The 13,818-nt window shown below is 44.1% G+C and overlaps 1 protein-coding gene across 3 annotated transcripts in view; it reads left to right on the top strand.

The window, feature by feature from the left end:
• The window catches only part of COLQ (collagen like tail subunit of asymmetric acetylcholinesterase), a 50,040-nt gene extending 41,887 nt beyond the window's left edge, over nt 1-8,153 (top strand). The window contains exons 13-17 of one of the 3 annotated variants that reach the window (XM_079948014.1): nt 1,751-1,890; nt 3,101-3,220; nt 4,825-4,948; nt 5,302-5,404; nt 7,667-8,153. In XM_079948014.1, coding sequence (XP_079804140.1) covers nt 1,751-1,890; nt 3,101-3,220; nt 4,825-4,948; nt 5,302-5,404; nt 7,667-7,736 — 557 coding nt within the window. In that variant the 3' untranslated portion in view covers nt 7,737-8,153. Of the gene's footprint in view, nt 1-1,750; nt 1,891-3,100; nt 3,225-4,824; nt 4,949-5,301; nt 5,405-7,666 lie in introns of those variants that run through there. The other 2 variants (XM_079948016.1, XM_079948015.1) reach the window with 2 other exon arrangements.
• Nucleotides 8,154-13,818: the final 5,665 nt, after the last annotated feature.

Here is a 13,818-nt window from a genome sequence, read left to right as displayed (position 1 = left end):
GAGCTTTCGCTGCGCTGCTCTGTCTTGGCCCTAGGATATCTGCATTCCCTCTTCATATGGCCTAGACGTCCACACGAGTAGCATTTCACTGCCTTCAAAGCTTTGGCGCCATCTGGTGGTTCCACTGCACTATGGGATGACGTCTGTGAAGACTCCCCCTTACCCATGCAGCTATCACCCTGGCGGTCTGCTTCATTCTGAATCATGGCAGTATCACAGGCTACTGTGAGTTGAGCATTTGGCTGATTGGCATCAGATTCCCCACTTGCATCAGCCAGCCTTCTGCAGCTAGCCATCATGACTCTGGCATTAGCCTTCTGCGTCATCTCTGCTGCTTTAAACAAGCTGCTTTATACAAGCTGCATCTCTGCTGCTTCAAGCCTCATTCCAAAGGCAAGTTCAAAACTGCTTTCGGTTTCCAGCCTCCCCAGGCCTTTGCCTTAGAGCCTATGCCAGTGCCGCGACAATCGGCTTTTAAAAGTTCAAAGTCCAGCCATAAAGCCATTAACTAGGAGCTGGCAGGCTGCCCGGAGCATGAGTAACATACCTCTCATCAATCATCCTGATGCGCAGAGATATCGTCCGATCCGTCCCTCTGCATTTTGTTGCCGGCATTCTGAATTCCATTCTCAAGATGACTGCGTTTTTCTGGGCCCATAACCAGGAATGTTAAATTTGCAGAGTCCCAAGCACAGCGGAATGATGAGGAGTACGTGCCACATACTCTATATTACTTTATTTACACTTCAAAGCTGGTAGATTACAGAAAAACATCTTGCCTCTGCCGGAGCAGAGAAAGCATCCTCTCTCCTCTAAAGCACGGAGAGAAACACTGGGAGAACAGTGAAAAACAGGAAACCAGTGTACGTCACATCCAGTCTCCTTTCCCGTGGGAAAACCCAACAGCACAGACTGTGGAATGTAAACACCTGTCTCGTGACAAGCACTTCGCTGCACAGTGAAGAGAGCAGAAACCAACAATTACCACCTGGAGAGGTGCATTGCAGAACAATTAAAGTGGGACAAAAAGTAAACTGGAACTCTTGTGGTTTGAAAAGTTTGAGGATTTCAGCAGTAAGTTATGGAACAGAACTTGGAAATGAAGCAGTATGCCCACCCTGAAACTTTTGCAGATACAAATAGTATTGAAAGTGGGATCATGTTGAACTGCCCCAAATACCACCTTGAGCATAAATAATAGTTCCTCTGCAAACCTTCTGCTGAGATCCAAAATGGTTACCCACTCACTCACATAGCCTGGTCTTTTGTTAAAAGGCAATGATAACGGTGCTTCCAGATGGGGGTTGCAAGTGGGTCATTGCTAAAGGGTTTGAGTGTGTGTGCGTTACTTATTGGATTTCCCCTGGAAAGGGCAGAAGGATCAGTCTGAAGTTAATGTGGAGGGGGTTTAATGGGTTAGCCTTTAAATGCCAATGACTCAACTTGCATGCATGAAGAGCACAGATTCCACAATAAACATCCATCTGGAAACATCCTAAGTTAAAGACTAATTTAATAACCCATGGAAATCAAACAATGATGGCAAACAATATACAACCACCCCCGAAGTTGGAAGGCCAATAATATTTGACAAGTGTTTGTACAAGCCCCCAAAGAAGCTTACAGGAGTCAAAGACAGTTTTTCAATACGAGACATTTAGCTCACAGGCAGGGACTCAATTTTCCCTTTTCAGTATGTCTTTTATCTATTTCAGCAACTACCTTGCGTGTCAAATCTGATGTTTTCTAGGGCAACTAACAATGGGGACAAAAGGAGAGAGAGGACTTCCTGGACCTCCAGGAAAATGTCTCTGCAATGCTCCGCAAAATGGGAATATCCCACCCTATGACGAGCCACTGTTTGGACAACCTTATTCAAAGGTTCCTGCAGTAAGTGAGGTTGATAGGAGTTTATATGGGCATACTGTGTTAACGGATCCAGACCTCTGGCATGAAGTAGCCGCTTTGGTCAACTTGATCTGGGCTGCTGTGGGTTTGTCAGTGCAGACAATACAGAGCTAGATGGATCAATGGTCTGATTCGGTATCAGGCAGATGTTCCTTAACTTACGGGCAACTGTGGAATGGTGCCTGTCATGTGACTATGATGCAACCACAACTACCTCCTCCCCCTGTCAATTCCGGAGTTAAACAATTTAAAACAATTGATTGCATAAGTTACCTCTTTGTCTCAAACTTTGGAGGTTGTTTTCTCTCATCTTCTAGACATGGAGCACATCTTTCCCTCGTTCTTTTTCTCGAAGACTATTCTACCTACAGAAAAAAGTCTCTATTTTCACTTGCATGAGGATGGGCAGATAGCAACACTGGTTACGTATTAGGCTAGGCCTAGGAAATCTGCCGTGGGACGCGGGTGGCGCTGTGGGTAAAAGCCTCAGCGCCTAGGGCTTGCTGATCGAAAGGTCGGCAGTTTGAATCCCCGCAGCGGGGTGCGCTCCCGTCGTTCGGTCCCAGTGCCTGCCAACCTAGCAGTTCGAAAGCACCCCCGGGTGCAAGTAGATAAATAGGGACCGCTTACCAGCGGGAAGGTAAACGGCGTTTCCGTGTGCGGCTCTGGCTCGCCAGAGCAGCGATGTCACGCTGGCCACGTGACCCGGAAGTGTCTCCGGACAGCGCTGGCCCCCGGCCTCTTGAGTGAGATGGGCACACAACCCTAGAGTCTGTCAAGACTGGCCCGTATGGGCAGGGGTACCTTTACCTTAGGAAATCTGCCACCCTCAAAATTTTGTCAGATAAAACTTCCATCATCCCTAACATTATTCCTGTGCTGGTGGGGGCAGATAGGAGCTGCAGTTCAGGGACATGTGGGGGACAATTCATTCCCCACCCCCTGGTTTTCATTATTAGTGGAGTGTGTTCATAGTATATGATTCCTGGTCCCTTGATTAGAGCAAACAGTACATTCCGTTTAATTACAAGTGGTTTTTTGAGGTCAATGGGGAAGGTTTCAGATAATGCAAACCCTTCAGATTTGGAACTGGTCTCTAAATTTCCATCGCCACTTAGTATTCTCTCCTACAGTAGGGGTTGCGGCAGCCTTGTGTCTTCTCTGACTCCTACTTTTTATTTCTCTTTTCCAGATTTTTGTAGTGAATAATCAGGAAGAACTGGACAGGTTAAACACAGAAAACGCCCTAGCATTTCGTAGAGATCAAAGATCTTTGTATTTCAAAGATGCTTTTGGATGGCTTCCGATTCAGGTAGGTAGGTAAATAAATGATAAATAGTGCAAGTTTTGTAAGCATTTCATTCCATTGGAACTAAAAAAAAATATGTTTAAAATATTTATTGGGTGAAGTGAATTTCTGCAGCAGATGAACTCTCACCCCCCCCCCCGAATATATATCAGAAAAAGCAAATATCACTGAACAGAATATGGCAGGCATAAACAAAACAAGTGGTCTATACCATACCCCTCCTCCCAACATTTCTCCGATAAAAATAGGGACGTCCCATTCCATAATGATCATTTTACTATTTTTACCTCACACATCTTACTGGGTTGTCCCAGCCGCTCTGGGCAGCTTCCAACATATATAAAAACATAATAAAACATTAAACAATTTTTTAAAAACCTTCCCTATACAGGATTGCCTTCAGACGGCTCAGGGGTTGGATAACTCTACACCCTCCAACATTTCTCCAATGAAAATAAGGACATCCTAAGGGAAAGTGGGGCATTCTGGGATTAAATCAGAAACTCGGACAGCTTCCAGGACTGTCCCTGGAAAATAGGGACACTTGAGAATCTGCTATGCATGTATATCTGTATAATGTGAAAGGGCAGTTTGCAGGGCGATCCTAATCCCCAGTTCTGCAGGCTGGAGGGAGTTAGGATGGGGCAGAGAACACTCTCTGCTGGCAGAGAGTTCCTCCAGCAAAGCAGAGGGCACCTCTGTAGGCATAAATCTATTTCTGCCAGCAGTAGGCCCTGAAACAGGCATCTAGCAATTGGGGGTGTATGTGTCAGACCTGGCCTAGAATCCATTGGACTCAAATTCCCTTCATTATTCCAAAAAGCTTCAGGATCAGGAGCATCAGCTACACCATTCATTCAATCACACACACACCCTGACACATACGCACACTTCAGATGCGATAAATTATATGCCATTTCACTCCACCACACTATCCTGCCTGCGATTTCTCTGCCCAACTGCAATCCTATATGCACTTACAGGGGAGAAAGTCCCCTTGTACACAGTGGGGTGTGCTTCTGAGTAAGCACGCATGGGATTGCACTCTTCAGTTTCAGAATTGTGTAGATAGATATCCCATGCTTATCTGTACCACAAACTGCAAAAACCATTGTCCTGTTATGATACTCCTTTATCAGTGTTAATGGATACAGACTGCAGAACAGTACGTTTCTTCACCTCATATTTAAGACTGAAGCAATTAAGGGAGAGACTGATTAATCAATCAGCAATATTACATCCTTGCTAGTCCTGAGGGTCCATGATTCTGTGATCGTGGGCTATGTAAAAAAAAGGAAAGGATTATAAAATACACCCCCTTCAGCCTAAATTCACTGAACTCCTCAAGGGTAAGTAAAGACCTGCCATAAAATAAAATGGTTTGCATTCTGGTTTGGATGTAAATTGTTAGAGGTTCTGGCTGTATTCGTATTATAGCTGTGAGGACTCTGACACAAACATTTCCAGGGGATTGTGCAGTTGGCTGAAGTGGCAGGGCAGACACCTAATCTTCAGCAAGTGAGAACAGGAATCACATGTTCCTTTGGTGCCTCCTTTTCCAAGATGTTTATAGTTCCGCTCAAGTATCTGTTTCGTGTTTATTCCAGCAGCTCACGCCTTTTTATCCCGTGGACTACCCGCTGGAAGATGGCAGCACCTGTGGCGATGGGGTCCTCCAAGACGGTGAAGAATGCGATGATGGCAATAACATAGTGACTGATGATTGTATAAGTACGTTTGATGTTACCAATTCTCATTTTCTTGCTTTAATATACACAAGGATTCTCAGATAAATGGAAAGCCTAATTCATATACTTCACTGTTTCTACATGTTATCTGGATAAAAAAGCACCAAAACACTCAGGAAAAGCTACATTCACTAAGTGGGAAAGAGCTGGTATTTTACTTTTCAACAGATAGTTTTGTAAACATACACAGGCAAGCAAACTGATTAATCTTGGAGTTAATGGGTGATGTGGAAGAAAGTTCACGCTGTCCTCTGACATGCAAGGAGCTAGCTAGCAGCTGCAAATAACCCCATTAATGTATTTATTTATCTTTCTCGTTTATTTCTGGTTTATTAGAATGTCGCCATGCTTATTGTGGAGATGGCTACCGACACGAAGGGGTAGAAGAGTGCGATGGGAAAGATTTTGGATACTTAACTTGCAAAACGTATCTCCCTGGGTAAGGCAAATTTCAGTTATTTTTGTCACATCATGGGAGAGTATGACTCGTTTTAATAATCCACAAAAGATTGGACTGGGAAGGAAGATGGATGCAAAGGTCTGTTTTCATTCCTTTGCTCCCCCAGGAACCAATGGATGGAGGGGAAACTGGTTTGTTTGTTTTTTAGTGTGGGGGAGTGATTCCTGTGGCCCGAATCACATGTTGTCTGTGGTTGCTTGGAGACAAAGGGAGGGATCCCTCTTCACCTTGAATTAATAGTTGTAGGGAAGTAACTGGCTGTGCCTCTCTATGGTCACCCCTTCTTCCCAGTGGTCATTTAAATGATGATGATCCAATCTCCCTTTGTTTTACCTGGTGGGGAGGAGAATTGGGCAGGTGGAAGATGGGGTAGAAATATTCTGAGGAAGTGGGTACTTTGGTACTAAAGCTGTTGGGACACAGTAGCTAACTCTGCAGATATGACCCACCGTGGGACTTCAAGAAACCACTGGCTAGAAAGACCTAGGGAGACCTAGGTCTCATGCATCAAGGCATGAGATTTGTTTCACTTGGCATCTCTAGGAAACTGAGGATGAAGAGGAGGATCCGCCATCATAGTACTCTTCTCTCTCGTGCACCCAAAGCTAGTTACTTACAATTACCTTATGCTGTTGGGAATATCCCCAAGAGTCATGAGAGACTCGTGGATGCATAAATTTTAACTGAAGCAGATGGAGAGGCCACCTTTGTTTTTGTGCAAGTGTAGGATGTCTCTATGGGATGCGGATGGCGCTGTGGGTTAAACCACAGAGCCTAGGACTTGCCGATCAGAAGGTCGGCGGTTCGAATCCCCGCGACGGGGTGAGCTCCCGTTGCTCGGTCCCTGCTCCTGCCAACCTAGCAGTTCAAAAGCATGCCCAAAAGTGCAAGTAGATAAATAGGTACTGCTCCGGTGGGAAACAGCATTTCTGTGCGCTGCTCTGGTTTGCCAGAAGCGGCTTAGTCATGCTGGCCACATGACCCGGAAGCTGTACGCCGGCTCCCTCGGCCAATAAAGCGAGATGAGCGCCGCAACCCCAGAGTCAGCCACGACTGGACCTAATGGTCAGGGGTCCCTTTACCTTTACCTTTAGGATGTCTCTACTGTTTGCAGATTCTCTCCCCACTCAATTTAGGCACCCATGAGGTCTGCGCTTGAATTAGAAAAAAGCTGATTAAGGCTGTGATTGCTGTTAGCCATCAGTTTTACACCGGAGTGAGCTAAAAACATATTCGTGTGGTACAGAGCTGTAGTGCTTCTCTTTAGTCCAGCAGGATATTGAGGTCACATCCACACCGTACATACATGGCTTCCCCCAAAGAATCCTGGAAACTGTAGTTTACCCCTCACAGAATGACCATTCCCAGCACCTTTAGAAAACTACTGTTCCCAGGGTTCTTTTGGGCAAGCCATGCACTTTAAATGTATGATGTAAATGTGACTTTAGCTGAGGCTTTTGTTTGCTTGTAGTCTGACTTGCATGCATTGGTATTAATAGCTTATTCTGGTCAGCAGTATTTTACCTGCAATAGCTGTAGCTGTGTCATGCTGTCAGGTATCATTACAATCTTACAGGAAACATTCCATTTGCAAATGAAATTATCTGCAGAGTTCTCATGGCTCCTGAAAGAGTAATGTGTTAATTGGCAGAAATAAAGAAAGCACAAGAGTCAGTTCTGCAAACCCTCTTCTGTATTAACTCTCAGGATGTAATTTAACTCCTTACAGCACCTTTTACATCAATGGGACTCGATAAACAGACATTTTAGGAAAGCAACCATAAAATATATACATGTTAAAGGTTGATATTTGGTCAAGATTTTGAAAATTGAGGCCTTTATTTCAGGGTTATCAAATTTTCAGACATGACAGCAGCTGTGATAATTGTGCTTTGTGAATCTGCAAATAATTTCATATTGCTCTTTGAGCATCCTGTTAATTGGATGCATAATGAGATATAGGTTAAAACAAAGCTTGATATTGGACTGTATTGATTAAGTGTTCAGTTGGCAATGTTATTGCAAATTGTACTTTATTTTTGCCGCAAATCATGTCTCTGCGGCAAATGTCTCTGTGCAGCCTTTTTCAAGCATCCCTCTGTCTAACGTATTTGCCTCGCTGCAAAACGCTGCATTCAAAATCCACTGTGGACTCCCTGATAGAAATTAGATATTAAAATCAACTGGTAAAAAAAGTGTCATGTGTAATAATGACTGGTGTGTGTTTATCTTCTGTCTTAGGTCTTATGGAAAATTACGATGCACTTCATTTTGCAATATTGACTCTACAGAATGTCGATACTTTACATGAAAAGTGAGCCCTGTAATATGTGAGTATCCCACGTACGACATCCATACATCAGGTGCTATGTTACCATCAACCCAAGACTGAGCAATAGACAAGCAACCCATCTCTATGATAAAAAACAACAACCAATGTCCTGCTGCTCGTGGTGATTGGAGATGTGTTTTTAAATTGGCTCACACTGGAAGAAAATAGGACCACTGAATCCTGTCTTAGTAGAGAAATGTCACGCAACATTCACAGTTAAGACTTACCTTTTCCATGGCTGCTTACAGGAGTTCCTCTTTACAACAGGAAAACCAAATAACCGGAATACTGTATTTTACTTCAATACTGTTACTTCATAAAAACACAATTATACCTCAACTTGGCACTCCTAGTCCTACAGATAAGCTCTTCGGGTGTATTTGTTTTGTTTTTAAATATTTTTTTCCAGTATAAACACAAAGCATATTCTGGTTGCAGTGTTTATAAGGACTATTTATGGTTTTTTTCCCCATTACCATGTGAACTTCGTACATGCTTTAGCTGCATGAATTAATCATGTGTTCAAGTGAGAAGTCCCGGGTTTGTATATATTGACTTGGGGCAACTAGGCTGCAATCCTATGAGCACTTATGTAGGGGTAAGTCCCATTAAACTCACTGGGACTTACCTCTGAATAGATATGCACAGGATGGCACTGTTAGTTAAGTGGAAGAGAACCAGATTGAGGAACTGATTAGCTTTATTTACATTGCAATTCTATGTATGCCAACTTGGAAGTACTCCCAGGTTAAGTGGATATAGCCTTAGAAACAGAAATTGTATAACCATGTGAGAGATGTAAATAGATTGAAATATATCGAGAGCGAGTGAAATGGAAGAATTCAAAAGGGAGTCAACACTTGTATATAATGAATTCTTCAGCGTCAGATTATTACTTTGAGATGCTTGACTCATGTGGGACAAGCTCTCAAAAACAAAGTCCTACTGCCCCTTACACCACGTTCCTGCCAAGTTCTTAGACTTATAACACTATATCCTGTGTCTAATACGCCTGAAATCTGCATTCTGAATTATGCAACAGAATGGAGGTTTGCACCTTGAAAAGCTTAGAATTGCCTTAGAGACTATTGTTGCAAAACTGCTACCATCAGCTTTCATTTTATTTGCTATGCCAGGAAGTGTTACTTGCTTTCTCATGTACCTGATACTCAGTTCTACTGGTTTCTACCTAGAAATTGCTTTCCAGTCTCAGCTTTGTACAACAGTTAGGATTATTGGCCACGTTCATTACATCATCATGGTTTAGTGTGACCTGCATGAGCTGAAATGAGCCCAGGCGATTGTTGGGTTCACACATTCCCTCCATTTTTCTGTCTGCATGGTCTGAGGGAGGACTTCAGCAGTGTTTAGGTACTTTCTCTTAATCTCAGGTTTCCATTGTACGTGAACTGGGGGTCGTGGTTTGCACTATGCTTAGTTTAAACAAGCCAGTTTTATAACCCATGGTTTGAGTCTGGGCGGTTTTTGAAACTGCCCTGGGTTCATATTCCAGTTCATATTCCAGAACAAGCAGAGTTTAAGAGGAACTGAAATTAATCACTGCTGAAATCCTCCTCTCAGGCTAAACAAAGGTAGAGAGGGGAGGGAAAGCACACATGCCCAAAGCTTGCTCAGGATCCTTCCAGCTTCTATTTGTCGTGCTAAACCATGGTTTAACGTGAACGCAGCCACTTGTGTATATATTCCTATTTGTATAGCCGATAGGAGTCATCCCATAGTGTGTTATTCAGATTACATGTTGTATAGATTTTGTATGTATATATGCATATATATATATATATATATATATATTCCAAGTGGATTGGTCAGAGATGGTTATGTTATCTTTGAAAGCATTTGAGATAATTACTGATTTCCTTTCTAACAGATACTAAAGAGCAAATTTCATGTTGGAAGTATACTGAGTTAGATACGTGTGGAAGTTACCTTAAATTTAGATAAACCTCTGAGTAAATTCTTCATATAGTGATGTGTGGATTCAGGTTTAAGAGAATTAAGATAGGACATTCTTTTCATATCTGTCAATATTCCTGTTTTCCTTTTCTTTAATGGTCTAAAATGTTTGTTTGAAGTACATGAACCCATGTATAACAAAAGCAATCGTTGTTATGTTCTGTTACTTCCATGGGGGTTGAATAAGAAATATATTATACAATTATAATAAAAATTAAAGTAAAACCAACAGTTATGCAGACGTTTTTACCACATGGATAGGTGCGTGGATTACAGTGTGAATGCAGATTTATGCTAAAGTAATGTGGTAAGAGTTTTAAAAACAAAAGACAGTGAGTTAATTGGGATGCGTATTTCTTATCTGAATTGCTTACAGTATTGTGAATTTTAAGGAAACGTAAGTCCATGGAGCTCAGCAGGACATCATTTAATTCCACTCTTAATTTCAGCAGCTTTCAGTGTGCCGAATTTTCCCTGGAGCATGCCCAATGACGCTAACTTGCATGACTACTTGGGGTGGCATGCGTACTGTATGTGCAGAAGCAAGAAACAGAGTGTCCATCAGGACCATCCCACCCATGAGGCAAGGCGAAGAAACCGCCTCAGGTGGTAGGATCCACAGGGGCAGCAGATCCCGATGTGCCTGGTACAGATCTTGTTCCTGGTACAGATCTACGCCTATCCTTTCTACCCTGCCGGGGAGGCGAGCATCATTTTATCATTTGCATCAGGTGCAAAAATGTCTTGAGCCAGCCCTGGAGTCCCTACTGTGTAAACTTGAACAGAGGAGTGTGTGGGGGGGGTAGGGAAGAGTAGACTAGATTCCTTTCTGGCTCCCTCCCAACTCACCTCTGAGCAATGGCAGCCCCGGGCAGGTCTTGGAGCAGTACATGAAGTGGTCTAAGCCTGCGCACAGAATGGGCATGGCCTGCAGCCTGTGTCCTTAGATGTCCTGTGAGAGAAGTGGAAGGTTGCCCTGCCGCCTTGTTGTGTTCCAGCATGGAAGTGGCATGGCCACTGCTATTTTTATAGAGAAAGAGGTGCCAGAATTCACCATGAACACCTCCCTTGTTCTCTTAGAATGGCAATGGCACCCACCTCAGAGGTACCAAAACAGCAAGTTCCAGTTGAAAAAAAGCCCTGGGCATGGCATCTGAATGGACTCTGTAGGAGCGGCCATTCTTTGTTATTTGGTTTATGGAGTCTAATGCAGCAGTGCTGGATTTAGGATGGTGCGGGTGGTTCCAGCACATAGGCACTGAGCCAAGAGGGCACAAAACAACAACAACAACAACAAGCAGGGCCCTTTTTTCAGCCAGAACTTGCTGGAACTCTGTTTCGGCACCTCTCAGGTGGGCGCCATTGCCATTATAAGAGAACAAGGGAGGCATCCAGGGTGAGTTCCAGGTATATAGGAACTCTTACAGGTATAATAATACCTAGATTTATACAGGTGTTATTGTGAAAATAAGAAATATTTAGGTAAAGGTAAAGGGACCCCTGACCATTAGGTCCAGTTGTGGCCGACTGGGGTTGTGGCGCTCATCTTGCTTTATTGGTCGAGGAAGCTGGCGTACAGCTTCCGGGTCATGTGGCCAGCATGACTAAGCTGCTTCTGGCGAACCAGAGCAGCACACGGAAATGCCGTTTACCTTCCCGCTGGAGTGGTACCTATTTATCTACTTGTATTGCTAGGTGGGACGCAGGTGGCGCTGTGGGTTAAAGCCTCAGCGCCTAGGGCTTGCCGATCGAAAGGTCGGCGGTTCGAATCCCTGCGGCGGGGTGCGCTCCCGCTGCTCGGTCCCAGCGCCTGCCAACCTAGCAGTTCGAAAGCACCTCCGGGTGCAAGTAGATAAATAGGGACCGCTTACCAGCGGGAAGGTAAACGGCGTTTCCGTGTGCGGCTCTGGCTCGCCAGAGCAGCAATGTCACGCTGGCCACGTGACCCGGAAGTGTCTCCGGACAGCGCTGGCCCCTGGCCTCTTAAGTGAGATGGGCGCACAACCCCAGAGTCTGTCAAGACTGGCCCGTACGGGCAGGGGTACCTTTACCTTTATTGCTAGGTTGGCAGGAGCAGGGACCGAGCAACGGGAGCTCACCCTGTCGTGGGGATTCGAACCGCCGACCTTCTGATCGGCAAGTCCTAGGCTCTGTGGTTTAACCCACAGTGCCACCCGCGTCCCAAGAAATATTTAGAGGGGGTGCCAAATTTTGTCCTCACTCAGGACGCCGTATTACCAAAGGCCACCCCTTTGGTATTTGCATCATATGATTAGATTAGCAGTTTTTATTTTAATTTCTTCAAAAAGCAAAGGAACTAGCTATGTCCTTAGTGTCACCCAGTAGTAGAAAACACATGATTTGCACTCAGAGGTTCCCAGTCACTAGGAATGGTTAAGGAAGTCTAGAGGTTCTGCTAGCCACTGCAGGGCACCAGGTTGGAACACACAGACAGCAGTTTCCTCAAGAGCCATTTGCTGCAGAGTAATTACATGTTCCCGGGAAACATTTGATTAAGGGCTCAAGTTACTGAACCTTCGCTATGTGCTGCTTGGCAGAAAGACGGTGTGAAGAAGACAAATGTGAAATGTGAAGTCTTTGTCAGTTCACCAGTAGTGAATAGCGGATGTCTGCTAAATCCATTAGGGAACGCCGCAATTTACTTTGCCCAGACAAAGCAGCTCAGATTAGAAAATGGGGGTTAGTGGTAAATGCAGATTGACCTCCCTCTCCCCTTCTGTCTCATTTCTAAGGTTAATGTATTTGTACAGTACCCCCAGAGATGTGCACAATGAAGTCCTATTCTCCCCCTTCTCATTTCTATATTGGTGTCTGGCAACACTCCAAGTTCTAACAGGCTGGAGGAAAAAAGTCTTGTGGCATGTTTTGATTGCATTTGTGATCACTGAGCCAGTTAAGAGAGAAGACCTATGGCCAATTTGTTCAGCAAAGGAGATGTTGTGTCTGATAGGGTCAGCCAATCGAAATTGTATTAAGGGAATGCACTCCTACTGGAAATTACATTACAGATTTATTTTATTTAATTTCTGGAAAGAAATCAGAAAAAAATAACTTGGTTATTTATGCTTCTTTTCCCTATTAGTTTTTTTTCCCCTCCTTTTCCAGCAACTTGTGTATATGTGTTCCTCTATGAAAGGATGAATCCTCAGTGAGTCTCTCTCGGGAGACGGCAAACTCTTCTTCCTTGGAGGTTTTCAAGCCGAGGTTGGATGGCCATGCGTCATGCATGCTTTAGCTGAGATTCCTGCCTTGCAGGGGGTTGGACTAGATGATCCTCGGGATCCCTTCCAACTCTATGATTCTATGTTTCTAGGGGTAGGTAGCTGGGGAGGACAGGGATCCAAATAAATGCCATATAGCTGAATGTGTTTCAGTCTTGCTAACTCTAGTGCTGCGATTTCTCCTTTCATTAGGAACCAGGAGAGGAAAGGAGACTTTATTCTGCTACAAGGAATAACCTTGTGGTCCAGCTCAAGCTTAACGATATAAAATTAAAGGTGACAAGAATGAAACCTGCCTGGAAATCACACCCTTTGATCCAGCTGCCCTTATTTTCCCACTGTACAGGGGTAGATGATGGTTGGTTACTGTCTAGTGAAGAAGAAGCACACTATCAGCTTCTAGACACTCTCTCCTGGGGGACTTTCTAGAATTGGTCTGAGTTAAGACCTACATGGATTCAAGCATAGGAACACAGGGAAGTGCTATATGTCAAGTCAGATTTGGTGGTTGTTTCTGTTGGGAAATTCCATTCCACCTTTAGTTACAGACATGGAACTGTTACGTGTCACATGTCTGTTTACATACCAGCACAGTCTGCTGGGAACTTCCGTTGTGTGTATAGCTTTTGCTTTAGACTGTCTCTCTTGCCGAGAAGACAAAGAGAGAGACGACATGTTTCTTTGTCCCGATTTATGATTAATAAATCTGTAGTTGTAGTATGCTTCCACAAGCCTCACGCCTATGCTGTGTGCACAGTTTGCTCTGCTGATATAGTGTGCCCTGGCTTTGAAGCCTGGGTCATTGATTTACGTCAGATCAGAGGCCAATGGGTCTTTGCAGTGGA

This window comes from Podarcis cretensis, assembly GCF_951804945.1.
Source record: "Podarcis cretensis genome assembly, chromosome: 12".
In the NCBI taxonomy this organism is placed as follows: domain Eukaryota; kingdom Metazoa; phylum Chordata; class Lepidosauria; order Squamata; family Lacertidae; genus Podarcis; species Podarcis cretensis.
Note: the sequence above shows the minus strand (reverse complement) of the source record. Positions and strands in the feature narration are given on the sequence as shown.